General features: G+C 39.2%; 1 protein-coding gene across 2 annotated transcripts in view; it reads left to right on the top strand.

Moving 5' to 3' along the window:
• CERK (ceramide kinase) overlaps positions 1-15,754 on the top strand; it is a 47,227-nt gene extending 31,473 nt beyond the window's left edge. The window contains exons 10-13 of one of the 2 annotated variants that reach the window (XM_035327677.1): positions 1,385-1,455; positions 9,482-9,684; positions 11,860-12,068; positions 13,025-15,754. In XM_035327677.1, the coding sequence (XP_035183568.1) occupies positions 1,385-1,455; positions 9,482-9,684; positions 11,860-12,068; positions 13,025-13,124 (583 nt within the window). In that variant the 3' untranslated portion in view covers positions 13,125-15,754. Of the gene's footprint in view, positions 1-1,384; positions 1,456-9,478; positions 9,685-11,859; positions 12,069-13,024 lie in introns of both variants that reach the window. The other variant, XM_035327668.1, reaches the window with a different exon arrangement.
• Positions 15,755-18,478: the final 2,724 nt, after the last annotated feature.

The following is an 18,478-nucleotide window of genomic DNA, read 5'->3' as shown; positions in this document are numbered from 1 at the left end:
TCAGGGGTTAATACTGGGGCCAATGTTTTGCAACATCTTTATTTATGACTGACATAGAGTGGACTCTTGGTGGGTTTATCACAGAATGACAGAATCATCTAGGTTGGAAGAGACCTCCAAGATCACCGAGTCCAACCTCTGACCTAACACTAACAAGTCCTCCACTAAACCATATCCCTAAGCTCTACATCTAAACGTCTTTTAAAGACCTCCAGGGATGGTGACTCAACCACTTCCCTGGGCAGCCCGTTCCAGTGTCTAACAACCCTTTCGGTAAAGAAGATCTTCCTAATATCCAACCTAAACCTCCCCTGACGTAACTTTCACCCATTCCCCCTCGTCCTGTCACCAGGCACGTGGGAGAACAGACCAACCCCCACCTCGCTACAGCCTCCCTTCAGGTACCTGTAGAGTGCAATAAGGTCACCCCTGAGCCTCCTTTTCTCCAGGCTGAACCATCCTAGTTCCCTCAGCCGCTCCTCATAAGACTTGTTCTCCAGACCCTTCACCAGTTTCATTGCCCTTCTCTGGACTCGCTCGAGCACCTCCATGTCCTTCTTGTAGCGAGGGGCCCAAAACTGAACACAGTACTCGAGCTACTGTGGTATGGATGATAGCAGTTTGGGAGGAGTGGTTGGTATGCTAAAAGTCAGGGCTGCTATTCAGAGGCACCTTGGTAGGCTGAAGAAGTGGCTGATAGGGACCTCATGAAGTTCAGGAGAGGCATATGATGGCTGTAATAGTCCCATGCAACAATAAGGAATGAGCACTGACAGTTTGGAAAGCCGCTCTGCTGTAAAGGTCTTGGGGATCCTGGTAGACAACAGGCTACACCCAAATCAGCAGTGTGTCCTTGAAGCAAGAAGGGCGAATCGTGTACTGGGCTTTCAAAGCGAGACAGAAACCAACATGTCAGGAAAAGTGATTCTTCCTATGAATTCATCATTTGTGAAATAGAGGACTAGCAGCAGTATGTCAATGTATTTCACTGTTACAGCAATCAAATATTGAAACAGGTTGCCCAGAGAGCTTGTGGACTCTGTCCTTGTAGATAGTCAAAATTTGACTGAACAAGACACTGAGTAATACCTTGATCCTATCAGACCTGTTTTGAGTAGAGGTTTGGACCACATCCAGAGGTCCCTTCCAACCTTTGTGGTTTCAGCAGCATCACAGAGCCATATTTCTGACCTCCAATAAGTCTGAGTGCTATACTTAAGTTCCTATACTGTCTCCAGAGTTACCCTGATTCATGACACATCAGGGCTGTTGGTGCCATGCCCCATCTTATGGTGGAGAAAGTCATTTAGTGTTGGGGTACAACACACAAAAGTTGAGCTGAACAGTTTTATTTTCATCAACTCAATTGCATTTCTGTTTTCAGATGTTACATTTGCAAGGAAAGTGAGCAACAACTGGCAGAACAGCAGAAGAAATGTGGATTAAAACATGAAGGTAATTTACCATAAAAAGTAAGATGTTGTGACATTATGCAACTTGCTATTTTTCTGTATATTTCAGTTCAAGTATGTATGTTTTTTTTCCAAACTGCAAATTAGTAGGAAATCCAATGTTTCTGTACGTTTGAATACATTTGTAAATAAGTGAAAAACATTCTTCCACCCAAGCCTCAGTTTTGGTAAAATTATACTAATTATTTATATATTTTGTATGAATATTGTACTGATTACTTATTTTGGTGTGCTGGGCTCCTGTTCTTTAAGAAAGATATGTTCTGTGAGCTGAGATTGTCCTTTTTTTTTTTTTTTTTTTTTGAGTAAGATTTAACTATTAAACTGTGAGCCAGTGTAGAAAGATGACTTTTGGAATAGATGAGGACTCAGCTTTGTGTTTGTTAGCACAAAAGTCACCCTATGTAAAGTTATTTATTAAATAAATATGAGGCAGTGAACTTCAGTGTTTCTGTGCAGTACATCACTAATAGTCAGTATAAATGAAAAATTAGATTTTTTTCTCCTTTTTCTTTAGTTGTGTCCTCTTTCCCCTGTTCCAAACCCTTCCATGGTTTTTTTATGGGCATACCTTTTCCTTTCCTATGGTAAAACAACTATTCATATGCTGGATTCTGTGCAGTAGCCTTCCTATCTGTATCTCTTCATGTCTGATTACTGCCCCCTGACAGGAAGCAGTGGTATTGATAAACCTTTGACCTTGCTGGAAAAAATACAGAGCTTCAGTTGCCTGAGTTTAGCCTCTGCTCACAGTTCGTCTTCTTGGATAAATCCCTTTCAAACACCAGGCAGGCTTTCCATGGGTGCTTTTTTTTTTCTTGTAGAGCCCAATGCATAAAACTGTAATTTTCTTGACACAGGCTTTGGACCTTTTGACCTAGGTTGCCTTGTAATTACAGTTGTTTTGCACAGTATCTATGTGTGGCTGCAGCTATTTGTTAGCAAAGAGTATCATCACTCTGTAGAGATTCACTGGTAGCCTATAAAGCCTATATATGGATTTTTACGCCAACTTTAATTCTTGTTACACATGCTTATATGTGTGTATATGTGTGTGTGTGTATACACACCTATCTATCTGTAATGCTTTCATCCCAGCTACTGCTTCCAGATCTTTGATATAGTCGACAAATGGCTAGGTTAGAGTTTTTCTTGAGTTTCCAGAACTGAATCTATGAATAAATTAAATAAGTTGCTTTATGTACTATTTTCTTAGGAACTAAAACTGATCTCAGGGTTCTTTTTCATAAGAAAAATTCAGTGGGGGATGTCTGTGAGAAATAATTGTAGAAATTGCCTGCCTTTTTTGTCTGTTTGCTAGTTACTTTTATTTTCATTGGTTTTGATTCAGCAAAGGAACAAAGGCTGAAGAAAGTGAGTTACAGGTTAGTGAGCGATCAAGACTGCTTTAGTCAGCATAGCGCAAGACATTATGCAGATGATTCTGTAGGGCTTTGTCTTAAATTTTACCTTCAGTAGCAGTTTTTCTTTGCACTGCAGTCTATTCTCCGTGCAATACTGGTAAGCAAATAATAACAATCCACTACTCTTGATTTGCAATAAGAAGGATTTTAAATTGCCACCTCGTGTAAGCTTTTTACTCACCAGGGTGTATTGGCTGACTCTTTCATTATGCCTACTTGGTTTGTGTACAGTTCAGATGAGTTTAGAAGGATGCTTGCATTAGCCATCACTGAAAATACTTCTTTGTATTTTACAGAAGTCTATGTGCATGTGCTGAGTAAATATGGAGTGCTAGCACTTCAGGCTGATTTCAGCAACTGGCAGTATATATACACAATAGACAATTGAAATGAGTGTCGTTTATTTTCTCCCTTTTTTATGATTGCTCTATTGTATGAAAGATACTGTAAGCAAATAATTTGTGATACTGCAGTGAGACACCCTGCAGAATGGTTGTGAGAACAGTTGGTCAACTAAAATGTGATAAGTACTCTGACTTTGTTCTTACTAAACCGTGAAGCTACTGTTGAATGACATGCTTAAATTTTTACTGAACAGTACTTTTCTACCAGTTCAATACAGTCAATTACAGCAATGTATATAGGCTCACTTACTTAGCACAGTGAGCATACTTCAAAAGTTAACACTTACCTAGGTACAGTAAAGACTAAATTAATATTATTTAGATAAACAGCAGAAGGTTTCATTGTTAAAGGGTCTTGTTTTCATTTTGTTGCTTCCATATCAGAGAATGTCTGTTTTTCTTTAAAATAGCTTGTATAGTTCTGGACACAGATGATGGGCAAGCGTTGTGTATGAAGTAAAATTAAGTATTACTGTTAGTTGAGATTCTAAAATGATGAATGTGGCCCATTAAACCTATTAAAGCCTGCTAGACTTTAAGACTTAGGGACATTCCTCCCTTCCCAGTGTGCAGGTTGTGAGGCTACAGCTTTTCCTTTTCCCAGGTACAGACAGTAACAAGGCTAAGCATGTTTTCTCATACAGGCGTAGACAAGACACAGTACAGACATGGCTGGCCACTCAGAGATCAACACAGACAGGAGGTCAAAATCTTTACAGGTACCCGTGTAACCATGAACAGCCTCTGCCTAAAACATGAGCACCACAGCTTGCCCAGTCCTGCTTTCTCTCCTTCTGATCAGAATTGAAGTTTGCTAGTAGAACATACACGTACCTTCGCTCTCTTGATTCACACCCACGCTCATATTCAGGGATCCCTCAAGTATTAGAATGTACTTTTTCTCTCCCATATCAATGCCCATATCCTGTTTTTTTGTTTTGTTTTGTTTTTGTTTTATCCAGTTCACTAACAAAACCTACAGCTACATTCAGCTATTGAACTCTGATGCATGTGCATGTTTGTGGGTACCTTGAACTTAAATCCAGAATCCGTGTCCAGACCCCAGTCTGTGTTTGCTAGCTTTCAGCTCTGACTGTGTCTTTACAGATTGAGGTCTACTTGATGGCTAGTATAACTTGAAGTTTTCTAGTACATCTTGTGCTCATAGAGAGCAAAGGAATAAAGTTTAGTAAGAATAACCTGCAATGATCAGGTGTAGGACTTGGCCAGATGAGCATACTGACCAGCAGCCTCCTTATGCTCAAGTGACCAGTTATCTCCATATTCTCCATGTGTGTCCTTCCTTAATCAACCTTGTTTCATAGAATCATTCAGGTTGGAAAAGACCTCTAAAATCATCTAGTCCAACCTTTAACCTAGTACCGACAAGTCCATCACTAAACCACCACTAAATTCTACATCTACACGTTTCTTGAAGACCTGCAGGGATGGTGACTTAACCACTTCCCTGGGCAGCCTGTTCCAATGCCACACAACCCTTCCAGTAAAGAAATTTCTCATATTGTACAACCTAATCCTGCCCTGGTGTAACTTTACGCCATTTCCCCTCATTGCTTGGTGGCTGGGAGAAGAGCCTGATCCTCGCCTCACTATAGCTTCCTTTAAGGTAGTTGTAGAGCACAATGATGTCTCCCCTGAGCTTCCTTTTCTCTAGGCTTAAACAACCTCAGTTCCCTCAGCCACTCCTCGTAAGGCTTGTTCTCTAGACCTTTCACCAGCTTTGTTGCCTTTCTCGGGACAAGCTTCATCACCTCGATGTCCTTCTTGTAATGAGGGGCCCAAAACTGAAGACAGTACTCAAGGTGTGGCCTCACCAGAGACACGTATAGGGGGACGATCACCTCCCTGGTCCTGCTGGCCACCTTGTTTCTGTCACAAGCCAGGATGCTGTTGGCATTCTTGGCCACCTGAGCACTCTGCTGGCTCATATTCAGCTGATTATCGACCAGTACCCCCAGATCCCTTTCCTCCTGGCAGCTTTCCAGCCACTCTTCCCCCAGCCTGTAGTGCTGCGTGGGGTTGTTGTGCCCCAAGTGCAGGACTAAGCCCTTGGCCTTGTTGAACCTCATACATTGGTCCAGCCTCTCCAGATCCTTCTGCAGAGCCTTCCTACCCTCAAGTAGATCAACACTCCTGCTTAACTTGGTGTTGTCTACAAACTTAGTGAGGGTGCCTTCTATCCTCTTGTCCAGATCACTGATAAAGGTATTGAAGAGAACTCTCCCCAGTACTGAGCCCTGGGGGACGCCAATGGAGACCGGCCTCTGGCTGGATTTAACCTCATTCACCACAACTCTTTGGGCCTGGCCACCCAGCCAGTTTTTAATCCAACGAAGCATACACCCATTCAAGCTGAATGCTGTGGGAAACAATGCCAAAAGTCTTATTGAAGTCTAGGTAGACTACATCTAACAGCTCTTCCTTCATCCACTGAGCATCACCTTGTAAAAGGAGATGAGGTCCGTCAAGTAGGACCTGCCTTTGATAAACCCATGCTGAGTGGGCCTGATCCCCTGGTTGTCTTCTAAGTGCTGTGTGATGGCACTCAAGATGATCTGCTCCATGAGCTTCCATGGCACTGAGGTCAGACTGACAGGCCTGTAGTTCCCAGGGTCCTCCTTCTGGCCCTTCTTGTAGATTGGAGTCACATTTGCTAGCTGCCATTCGACTGGGACCTCCTCTGATAGCCAGGACTGCTGATAAATGATGGAAAGTGTCTTAGTGAGCACTTCTGGTAGCTCCCTCAGTACCATTGTGGCCCGTTGACTTGCATATGTCCAAGTGGTTTAGCAGGTCACTGACCATTTCCTCATGGATTATTACTCCCGTGCCGTAATGATTTCTTTCTTGAAGAGTGTCCAGCCTTCCTGGACTCCTTTGTCCTTCAGTACTGCCTCCCAAGGGACTCACCAACCAACAAAGGCCAAAGTTGACCCTCTGGAAGTTCAGGGTGGCAGTTCTGCTAACCCCCTCTTTACTTTCCCAAGAATCAAAAACTCATTAATTTGTGATCACTGTGCCCAACACAGCCTCCAACCTTCACATCACACACAACTCCTTCTCTATTTACAGGCAAAAGTTTCTTCCCTTTCTCTAGCCTCATCTCCTCCCAAATAAACAGCTGGAGCTAGCTAAATTTCATTGTTTCCAGTTTTGCTACATCAATGCCCAAAGTTGGTATTTCTGATAGGATCTATGTGTGTGGTATTGCTGGTATGGACACATAGGTGCTGTTGGCTGTGTAAGATTCAACTCCCCTGAAGGTGGTGGTCCCCTTCAGTTCCCTGTGCAATCTCTTACATAACTCCTCACAACTGCCTGTGAAACCCAGACATCCTTTACAGCACTGCCTGTAACTTTCATCAGCTTCTCACACTGATAACTGTTAGGTTGAACTATTTCTTATTTTTTCCAGAAGTTTCTTATGTTCTGTTTGATTCCCTTAATCTCAGAGCAGAGTCATCATTTGCCTGCAGCCTGAACAAAGTCATTCCGTAGTTTGATGTATGTTTCTCTCTTCTCTCTTAAAATACATATTTTGAATCTAATTTAAATGATTTCTTTCTGTAATGTCCTTTTTGAAAGCAACATAAAAGATCAGCAGTAAAGCAAACATAATTGATACTAAAACCACTCTGGGAAATGATGTAAAAATGTTGAATTTAACAAAGCTACATTTCTTTTATTACTGATTTGTTTATCAGAATATAGAGAGGAGGATAGACTAGATGGAAAAGTAGTAGTTATTTTTAGTTTCCTTTAAGTCTTTTGTCATGTTACAATCCTTCTCTGTTTTCCCTGGAGTTCCAGTTTTCTGGGCTCTGTTACTGGAGAGGAGATGGTAAGAAGTTCCAATAAATTAATTAATTAATTAATTAATTATTAAAAAAAAAAAAAAAAAACGAAAGAGCAAGGTCTAGAGAAACTTTTTTCTCCTATTTTTCCTCTTTTCCTGGTGTATAAAGCTTGGAAGAAGTTATTTCAAAATGAATGTGTTACAGAATTTAGGTCCACAATTATCTGGACAATGGTAGTAATCCTACAGTCAAAGAATAGCTTGGGTTGGAAGGGACCTTAAAGATCATCTAGTTCCAACCCCCCTGCCATGGGCCACCTGACATGGCATGGGACACCTCCCACCAGACCAGGTTGCCCAAAGCCCCATCCAGCCTGGCCTTGAACACCTCTAGGGATGGGGCAGCCAGAGTTTCTCTGGGCACCATGATCCACTGCCTCACCACCCTCAGAGTAAAAAATGTCTTCCTAACTTGTACTGTAAATCTCCCCTTTCAGTTTAAAACTGTTCCCCCTTATCCTATCTCTATCTGTCCATGTAAAAAGTTGCTCTCCATCTTTTTTGTAAGTCCGCTTTAAGTATTGAAAGGCTGTAATGCGGCTACCCCAGAGCCTTCTCTTCCCTAGGCTGAACATCCCCAGCTCTCTCAGCCTTTCTTCACAGTAGAGGTGCTCCAGCCCTCACATCATCTTTGTGGCCCTCCACTGGACCACTCTAACAGCCCCACCACCTTCTTGTGCTGGGGGCCCCAGACCTGGACACAGGACTCAAGCTGGGGCCTCACCAGGGCAGAGCAGAGCGGCACAATCCCCTCCCTCCCCTGCTGGCCACCTCTCTGTTGATGCAGCCCAGGACGCAGTTGGCCTTCTGGGCTGCAGGCACACACTGCTGGCTCATGTCAAGTCTTTAGTCCACCAAAACCCTCAAGTCCTTCTCTGCAGAGCTGCTCTCAGTGAGTTCTTCTCCCAGTCTGTACTTGTGCCTGAGGTTGCCCCAACCCAGGTCCACCTTACTCTTGAACTTGTTGAACCTCAGTAATGATTCTCTAAAGCAGATGCAAGAACTACGGTAGTGAGGCGTGAGAAATAAGCCAGTAAAAATAACGGAATTTCAGGAAGTGAAATAGATGGCTTGGTGTGCTATATCTAATCTCATCAAAGAAGCACCGTGAATAATTAATTGTAAACTAATCCCAGTTTGGGCAAATGGGTGTTAGATTTCGCAGTCCCTATTAGTTAATATGCCTCAAAACCTCTACCTTACTGTGCTTTGATGATCAAACACATTAAACAGTTTTAGATAAACTTTTTCTTTTGGTTGTTCCTTAATTTTTACCCCCCCCCCACCACCTACTGTGACACTTCACTCCTGAAATACAGCCCTAGAAGTGTGCGGATCTCCACAGACTGTTCTGAAATCATTAGTACTGTGGAGTTGTTCATTTGAAATATCTGAGCCCGTTTATATTTGGAGGCAAAACAGAGTGTTATAGCTGCTTTATGGCTTTTTTATTGTAGTGAGGAAGGCAATTGTGTGTAATCTACAAATGCAAAGGCTTTTATTATCTGTTTTTATCCCTATAGATGAAAATACAGTTTAGATAACAACTCTGTGCAGTGGCTGCCAATGTAATCAGTCTTCGTTCCAGAAAATTCCTCTGCCTCTTGGTAGTGTTTATTCCATCACACATTTAAATTCAGCCCGGTTCTATTCTAACAGAACAGTTTTGCATTGTTGAAAACACTTTTATATTGTTTTCTGGGAATCTCTGAATGTTTTTACATGGAAAAATTCAACTGTGCTACTACTGTTTGTCTGCAGACATCGTGGGGTGTCGTTAACAGACGTTGGCACTGCTGCATCCTGGTGCTTCCTGAACCCTGACTCACGTCCTCCCTGTCCAGATTTCGTCTTGTTGTTGCTGTGTTTGGGGTTGTTTTTTATAGTTTGTGGCTCTGAGGCCGAAGAGGAATATTAGTTTAGAAACCAGACACTAAACCACTGTCTCTGCATTATTGTTTGCTGAAGACTTAACATGTTGAACAGCAAGAATAATGTTAAAAATCCTCCCAAAGTTTTAAGCTATAGGATTTGCAACCTGCCTCTGTCTTGTCCCTGCCTGAGGCTTTGTGGTTTTACAGTAAGCAGTGTTAGAAGATAATGGTCTGTGAAGGGAGGAAGCAACTTTTCTGTTAGTATATGAAAGACAGATTTTTTTAAAATGCAGTTTTTTTAGATGTGTAATGACAGTGTATAAACATGCCCAGTAAAACCTCTTAACCTGCCAATGATTGCTTTTTACTGTTCTTGTGAATCTATCAAATAATAGCCTATATCCATGCCTCTATTCATGTGTTTCAGAAGATGAAGAAGAATGGAAGGTTATTAAAGGGAAATTTCTAGCCATCAATGCAGTAAATATGAGCTGTGCCTGTCCACGCAGTCCAAAAGGTCTTTCACCAGCAGCTCATCTGGCAGATGGTTCAGCTGACCTCATTCTAGTTCGTAAATGCTCCAGATTTGATTTTCTACGGCATCTTGTCAGAAATACAAACCAAGATGACCAGGTAGGTGTATGTTCTCTTTGGCAGTGAACTCTCCAGGAGCAGCCTAAGTTGTAAATGTTGACAATTGTATATGACAAAAAGAATACTTACAAAACAGTTTTTTAAAAAGTGCTTATACAGTTTGTATGACTTAATCTTAGCATGTGTACCATCGGAAAAATCACTTATACTAACTCAAGTCTTTCACCTATAGCATTCTATGTTATATATATTTTAACCTGGAGAAGAGGAGGCTGAGGGGAAACCTCATCGCAGTCTACAGCTTCCTTGCAAGGGGGAGTGGAGGGGCAGGCACCGATCTGTTCTCCTTAATCACCAGTGATAGGACCCGCGGGAATGGTGTCAAGCTGAGGCAGGGGAGGTTTAGGCTGTACATCAGGAAGAGGTTCTTCGCTGAGAGCATGGTCGCACACTGAAACAGGCTCCCCAGGAAAGTAGTCACTGCACCAAGTCTGTCTGAATTTAAGAAGCATTTGGACAGTGCACTTAGTCACATGGTCTAAAATTTTGGGTTGAGCTGTGTGGTGCCAGGAGTTGGATTCGATGATGGGTCCCTACCAACTCAGGATATTCTATGATTCTAACCAAATTCCACCTTTATTAGTTGAATTCTTTCTTATAATATTTTGAGTATATTTACTATTTGGACAATATTTAAAATGTTACCGCATCTCTGCACACACGTATTTGTCATGAAAAATTCTTCACACCAATATAGTGTAGCTGAGGTAGAAGACCTAGCAAGGAATAATAATTCTTGCAAAATGTATAAAAATATGATGTAGAAAAAACTTACTAGAACTACAGTTTGATTCTAAACTGCAGGTCTAGAGCAGGATTTTAATACATACGTGTGCCATGAGCTTTAGGCATTCAGCTTCAGAGTTCTTCCTTGCATAAGTTACAGCTGTCAGGAGAAACTGCAAGGGAAGATTGATCACTGCTTCGGAGTGTAATACCTGTTGAAAGCAGAGCTATGGCTATGAATGCACATACTTTAATATTTGTCACAACCTGATATTATTAACATGTTCCAGCAGGTAGCCGAACAATACACTAATGGCATATCTGGTTATAGAAACAACAAATCTCACTTGTTTGCATTGCTACTCTTTGTCCTCTAGAGGTTGTATAAATTCTCTTTCCTGTATTTCTTTGTTACCATTCCCAGGCACATTGTGTTTGTCTGTGTTCTGTCTTCCTGCTGTTCTTTGTCTCTTCTTCCCTTCACTCCTCCCTATTCTCTCTAACTGTTTCCTCAGTGTTTTTTGTTGTTAGAAGCCTTTCCCAGCTGCATTTCCAATTGGTTTCAAGATTTATCAATCTTTATCAATCAATCAATTTATAAATTAATAACATATATAAATGATAAGAACAAACTATATGAAAATGTATTATGCAATAATAATCATAATAATATATACAATTATATCATTACTATCATAAAATAAGAAATAATTATAATAACATTCTGCTTGGCCATGACACATGAGAGCACTCATAAGTGGCTCTGTGCAAGTAGTGATAACCAGTTTTTGCAGCTAAACTTTTTGGCCTGGATTGCTTCTTAGTGAGCCTCAGACTGATGCTACTTATTTTTACCTGAATTAGGTAGTTGAAATGATCTTATGTTCTTGGAGTATAATAATATCTCCATATATTCGTATTTTCCTATACAGCCAGCTCCCCAATCTCTCTAATTCTTTGATTAGGGCAGTGGTCTGCTCATCTCAAGGTATTCTTCCAAAATTCAGAAGCATAAGACTTTCAGAAAAGCCTATGTTTCTTAAGGACTGTAGTTGAACAGGTCCTGAGGATGGTACAAGGTTCCAATCCAAACCTTTTTGACTTCAATTCCATGTTATAATAGTTTTTTTTGTTTATTAATAGTTCTTATACCCTATACTCATAATCTCAGAACCTGTTACCTCGTTACCCTTAAAATGGCAGCTCCTTGAAGACGACCATCAAAAATCAGGTTTCAGTTTTGCGTTATGGTTTTTGACTTCTGCAGTTTCTTAAAAACAAGTATCACTCTATGCCTCAGGTAAAATTCTCTAGAAAATTGGAACGGATGGACTTTACTGAATGCCAAATGCTGCATGCTGAGTTTCTTTACGCATCAAGTATATTTTAAGATTTTTTTTGATTTTTTGATTATTTCTTTCTTTGTAGTTTGACTTCTCATTTGTAGATGTTTATCGGGTGAAGAGTTTTCAATTTACATCAAAGCTTTCAGAAGACAATGGAAGCAATGTTACAGACATAGGAAAGAAACGTTTTGGCCAGTTCTGTAGAGATCACCCTGCCTGTTGCTGCAATATTGCTGACAGCACTTGGAATTGTGATGGAGAAACTCTGGATAGTTCAGCAATTGAAGTGAGGTGAGCATCTATTTTTCTCTACATCTACCAGGAAGATATTAAGCCTTTTCATTGATGTAAAGGTGCTAATAAAGATATCCCAAAAACATATCCCTCCAGCAAATTTGAGTCTTCTGATAATAAACTCAGATTTTTGTTGTTAAGTTTTGGATCCTTTCTAGTAAGCACTCCAGCTATATGTTATAAATTATCTCTTTGAGATAGATAGATGGTCCTACCTTCAAAGTCCTGCTTAGTGGAGGTCTTGGTGGAAGGATTCTTTTTAGACAAATGCAGTATTTCATTACTCTGAGCACTAGCTTTTGCAATTAAACAAATTATTTTTTCAGGAAAACAGTAGTCATTTTTTCTACTTTTTTAAAAAAGTCATATAGAAGCCACCTGATAGGTGCTTAACTAGTATCTTCATCTTACAGAAATACTGAGTATGTCCCATATTTTGTATATATTGACAAACAGCACAGTCTTATCTCCAGCCTTGGCATATGGAGAAAGAAGTTTGCAGTTCTGCAAATGAATAAATCGGAAGGGAATAACAGCTTTGAGATTTTGAAGGGCTTTTTAATTTGTTTTGTTTGGTTTTGTTTATTGTAGATCAAAGGGAAATACAAATACAAAATATGTGCATCCAGGTTTGTTCCATTCAAATGCAATCACACAGCAGTCTGAGTGATTTATGTAAGAACAGTGTATGTTATATAAGGTCAGCTCCATTAAGTGTCCCATGCCGCTTACTGTATGGAAAAGAGTAGTAGCAGGAGTGATGTATGTGTGAAAGCATCCAGCCTTCTTTGCAGGGGAGGACTGTATCAAGAATGAGGGCTATTTTTGTGGTCTGAAGCAAATAATTTTGCCTAACTGCTTGAGATTCACCAATTATTAAAACTAAATATATAGTACCTACTTATATTTTTTTTAAAAGAAAAGTATGATTAATTGATTTCCATATTTTTCAGGGTTCACTGCCAATTAATGAAGCTGTTTGCAAGGGGAATCGAGGAAAACTGTAAAGATGAAGCTGCCTACAGCCACAGTAGCACTGAAAACTTACTATAGACACTGTTCCTCCAATGGGGAGAAGAAAAAATGAAAGCTCAAGGAAATTGAGTATATATGCATTTTAGTCAAATTGACAAGTATTTTAAAAATTTTAGATTTTTTTTTTGTGATGCCTTCAGTATAATTTTAGACATTTTATTTCAGTGTGTATTTTTTAACATTCTAATCATTAAAATATGTCTTGAAGTAATGTAATTTATGTTAGATTGGCATATATGTATGTATTCACAATGACAGATAAATACTCTGCTTTTCTAGAGAGCTAATTTAGCAGCTGTGTTGCAATAATATTTAAATATTATAAAACATTGAACTTTATATTGCCATCAAACCAAGATATCAGGACAAGATGTTTTCAAGAGTCTGAGAAGATGTTTTCTGCTGGGAGTGTTATGTAGTTGCATGTGGCTTAAATGCTGGACAACAGTGTTGTCATTTGCATTTTTTTGTTTTTATTTTTTAGTAAAATCTTTCATTTTTCTAATTCTGACAATACCTTGCAACTTATCAATGCAATTCAAACACACATTCCTGGCTTTAAGTAATAACAATAACAATTTAGAAATATTTTGAAAAATAAAAGCACATCTGTATATAGATCATACCTTCTCTTATGTAATCTATTTATAAATGCTTCCTTGCATGCTGCTTTTTGGGTTTATAAAGGGTTTTATGACTGTTTGGATGATACCAAATACCAGACATTGCAACTGAAATGTCTTGTCAGTAACTGGTAGGGATACATATGATACCACGAAGGCACAGGCAAGGGAAGATAAAATATCTTGTAAAACACCAGCAAATTTTACATTTCTAAAAATAACTAAAATTAACATATGAAAAGCTTCCCTTTTCAGTACACAATTCTTTGGAGATTCTACTAGATACATTAAAATGTCTTTGCAAAATAAGATGTTGGAATATTAAGTTTGAAGATACGATTCAATGATTGAATGTTTTAAAGTAATATTTTTATTTAACTAAATAGGAAACAATTTGTGTTGTGAAGTCAAGGGAAGAAACTGGTATATGATAAATCACAAATCACTGTGCTGACTTGTTTTTACAGCAAATACATAAGACTATCATGTGCAGCTATGGAGTGATTATTTGTGTATGAATTTGTGTATTGTGGCACACACATACACAGTGTGCAGGCTTGGTGCTGAATTTTGCTCTTCTCATACAGGTTTATTGCTGTTTGGTGAGGATCAGAAGCTAGCCCCTGCTCTCTTCTGTAAACCTTACTGCATCTCAGATTTGTGTGTGTGTGTGAACAGCTAATGACTCTCTCTATTCATGTGTATCTATTGGCACTTCTGTCATTCAGCTAATGTTAGTTTCAGTCTCCTGTGTATTTGCTCTGTGTAAGCCATGGTGATCGGTTCGTTTATTACTGAAACACTTGAAATTTGTTTTAAGTGGCTGTTTTTTTTTTTCTATTGAAACATTCCAGTTTTGTGTAATATTAAAATGTTGTGCTATATTGTTGCTATAACGTATTATTCATACTGTTGTATTCATACTGTATGACAAAAAAAAAAAAAACACTTGCAAATGATAATTGCTTGAAGTACAGTCATACAAAGTTTAGGATCTGTTTCTCATTATACAGTGTTTCAGGGAGATACTTGAAAACTTCCAAAAGCAGTACTGTACTTTCTTCAGTGATGCAATGAGTTGAAAAGTTGATTCATCCAATGTTTTTTGAGACATTTGTTATGTATATTGTATTTTAAAGCCATTTTTAGTAAGTGAAATAGTACTTTTGAACCAAGAACCCTGTTGAAAAATGAAATTATGCAGTCATACAAATGCAAATATCTTCTGAAAGTGTCATTTGTTTAAAAAGTTGTAGTTAGATTGATCTATCCATGCATATTGTGAAAAAACTGAGATTTTAGATTCCTGTATTTCTTGGGAAGGATATGACAGTGTACACTCAGCTCACCAACAGACAAGGACTTTTATGAAACATTACAGCTGTCCAGATAACTTTCTTATTTATGAGAACAGAAGTAAATACTAACCAGCTCTTTCCATTATTTTTCTAGCAAGTCATGAGACTCCTAACTCAAAAAACAGTGGATTAGTTACATTGTGAATGTATACTGAAGTGCTCCGAGTACTTTTAATATCTGAAACTGTGCACTTGGTATTTCCAAAAAAGCCCACACTTAAGGCCCCCATTCTGAGAAATGAGCTACCAGAAAAGAAGGGAAAAAAGATCATTCAGTAATATGGTAATGAAGTGTAAAGTAAATACTAAAGGTGTTGCAAGATAATAAAATCGCAGAAAATAGAAAAGCTATATAGCTGCATCTGAATAATTCTACTTGTAGCATATAATACTAGCAAAGCATCATAGTTGAGTTGTATGAAATGTCCAATGTATTTTAAGAAGAGAGCTGTATAAGTAATGTCTGCGTTTGTTTTAATTCTAGTATTTTTTTGTTTCGTTTTGTTTTTCCTCTGAATGTAGTCTCAGTATGAAAATCATTTACAGGAAAACCAAGTTCAATTTCCTTTTTTATTTCCCAATCTTGCTGGCTTCAAGATTAGAAAATGTGTTCTGTTTTATGAGGATAAGCGAATTCATTTAAAAAAATAAATAATGTTGTACAGCAGTACTGTGGTTTTCTTCTTTTCACAACTTGATTTAAAAAATAAATAAATAAATAAAAGGCCTATTGGCCTGTTGAGAGATTTCCACCCAACTTTCTGCCCGACAAAGGTAATGTACTCAGTGTAATGAACATGCTCAGGTTAAACCAGGCAGAGAAATAATTCATAAGCTTTCACTGGTGCACTGGTGTCGACTACAGCTTTATAGCAAGCGTGAGCATGGGCAAACGGTGAAAGAAAGCAACTAGTGAAGCTAGATTTCTACTAAAATTATGTAACTCTGTTAAGAAAAACTTAAGATTGAAGGAGGAGAAATAACTTAGTTGTGAGGATGTAGAGGTTTTGGTGATGGAAAACTTTTAAACTGCAACAAGTCAAAACCAACTACCATTGTAAGAAATACAGAATATATGTTGTACTCTAAACAGTACATACTATATGCCAAGAAGATGTTTTTAGAGTTTCATTGCAATAATTATTACTGATACAGCACACTTCCCAGTAAGAAGTACAATGTGCTCTTTATAGGTGAGCAGTGGACACAGCAGGAATATGATTTTCAACACTTCAGACAGTTCTGCTTTTGAAGTTATGCAACAAACCAATGTTTGCAGGGATGTCATAAGACTTCTTATATGAAAATAATGTTTATTCATGAAGGGGAAGATAGTATGTAGAACCAGAAATCTCTGTCTTGCTGTTCAAATATTATTTCCTTAGAATTCCTGCCTTAATCCCTATGAATTAAATGAATAACAGGACTTCATCATTTTTATTCTCACTAGTCAAATTGCTTATTCCAAGCTTTCAATAGGTTAGTTAAATACATTTAATAGGTTCTAGCTGATGTTCAAGTTGCAGTAAATGAATTCTGTCTATAGAGAAGCAAATCTCCCCAGCCTTCTGTCTTAGCCTCTGATATGCACATAGTGTACATCTTGCAAAGGGCTTATGTATGTTCTTAATGTGAGACCCATTATTTAAAAGGAATTGGGGCATTTGGTCTGCCCCAATTTAGTCCTTTCAAATACTCTGAAATGAGAGGGCTTACGCTTTTTTATTTAATTTCCCACTGCTAAAAATAATTCTTAACATGTACCTACCAAAATTGCGAACAAGGGGCTGTCTTCAAAAGATGTTTCCTTCTTTAAGACTCTTAGATGTTTGAAATAATAGCATGCTGGGTTTGGTAGCTATTTCAACTACAGTGCATTTTTTTGTGTTTGTTGCATGTGAAAAAGTTTTTCCATCTCAAATAGGAAAAAAAGCTTTACTAAAATCTGAAAAGATGTCATCAACCAGTTTCCCTTGGTCAGCTAGGTGGGTAACCTCGTCATAAAAGGAAATAAAGTTCCTTTAACAGGACCTTCCCCTCATGAATCCATGTCAGCAGTGACCAATGACTGTGCTGTCGTTCAGGTGGTTTTTGGTAACTCCCAGAATAATCTCCACAATTTTACCAGGCACTGCACTGAGACTATCAGGCCTGCAATTACCAGGGTCTTCTTTCTTGCCCTTCTTGAAAATTGATATGTTTGCCAGTTTCCAGTCACCTGAGATCTCTCCAGAGCCCCAACAATTGAGAGAAGTCTTAAAATAACATCAACCAGCTCTGAGTACTTTGCGTGCCCTGGGATGAATCCCTTCAGACCCCGTAGACTTATATGCATCCAGGTGAAGCAGCAAATCCCACACAAATTCGGAGTTAGCTGAAAGCTTATCATTCCCACAGTCGCAGTCCTCCAACTCAGGTCTCTGGGGGTCCCAGGGCCCATCATCAATGTTGAAGACAGATGCAAAGAAAGCATTAACCATTTCTGCTTTCTCTACATCTCTGTTTGTGAGCTGGTCATCCTCATCAAATAATGGATTAATGTTATCTCTGGTTCTCCTTTTCCTGTTAACATATTTAAAACATCCTCTTTATTGACCCCCACAGTAGCGGCCAACTTCAACTCTAATTGAGCTTTGGCCACTCAGGATTTCTCCCTACAATGGCAAACGTCATCCCTGTAGTCCTCCCATGTCACCCAACCTCTCTTCCAGTGGCCATAGGCTTTTTTTTCCTGCCTAAACTCTAGTAGATCCCTGCTCAGCCAAGGTGACCTTCTGCCCTGCCTCCTTCACTTCTGACATTGTGGAATTGCCCGTTCCTGTGCTCTTAAGTGGTACTTAAAAATTGACAAGCACTGATAGACCACAATGCCTTCAAAAGCAGTTTCCCAGGGGACCTTAACAATTAGTTCCCTGAGCAGCCTGAAGTCTGCTCTCTCCAAATCCAGAGTTGTGGGTGGCAATTTTCCTCCCATCATCAAAGACTTTAAACCTGACTACTTCATGGTCACTATGGCCAAGATGGCCACCAATCACCGCTTCACCCATGAGACCCTCTCTGTTTATAATCAACGGATCTAGGAGGGCACCTTTCCTAGTCAGCTCCCTTAGTACCTATACCAAGGAGCTACCGACAGGTGCTTTGGGAATCTCCTGCACCTGTTTGTGTCAGCGGTGTGGTATTATCTGGCAAATTGAAACCACCCCTAAGGACAAGGGCAGCTGACCTAGAGGTATCTCTTAGTTTCTTAAAGAATAATTCATCAGTCTGTCATCATCCTGGATAGGGATTCCTGGAAAGGATGAAAGTGGGCAAATGTAAAACAGTTTATATAAGGAAGAAGGAGGAAAGGAAAGGAAAGGAAAGGAAAGGAAAGGAAAGGAAAGGAAAG

The sequence above is a fragment of the Oxyura jamaicensis genome, chromosome 1 (assembly GCF_011077185.1).
Source record: "Oxyura jamaicensis isolate SHBP4307 breed ruddy duck chromosome 1, BPBGC_Ojam_1.0, whole genome shotgun sequence".
NCBI classification, from domain to species: Eukaryota; Metazoa; Chordata; class Aves; order Anseriformes; family Anatidae; genus Oxyura; species Oxyura jamaicensis.
This window is presented reverse-complemented; position numbering and strand designations above follow the sequence as displayed.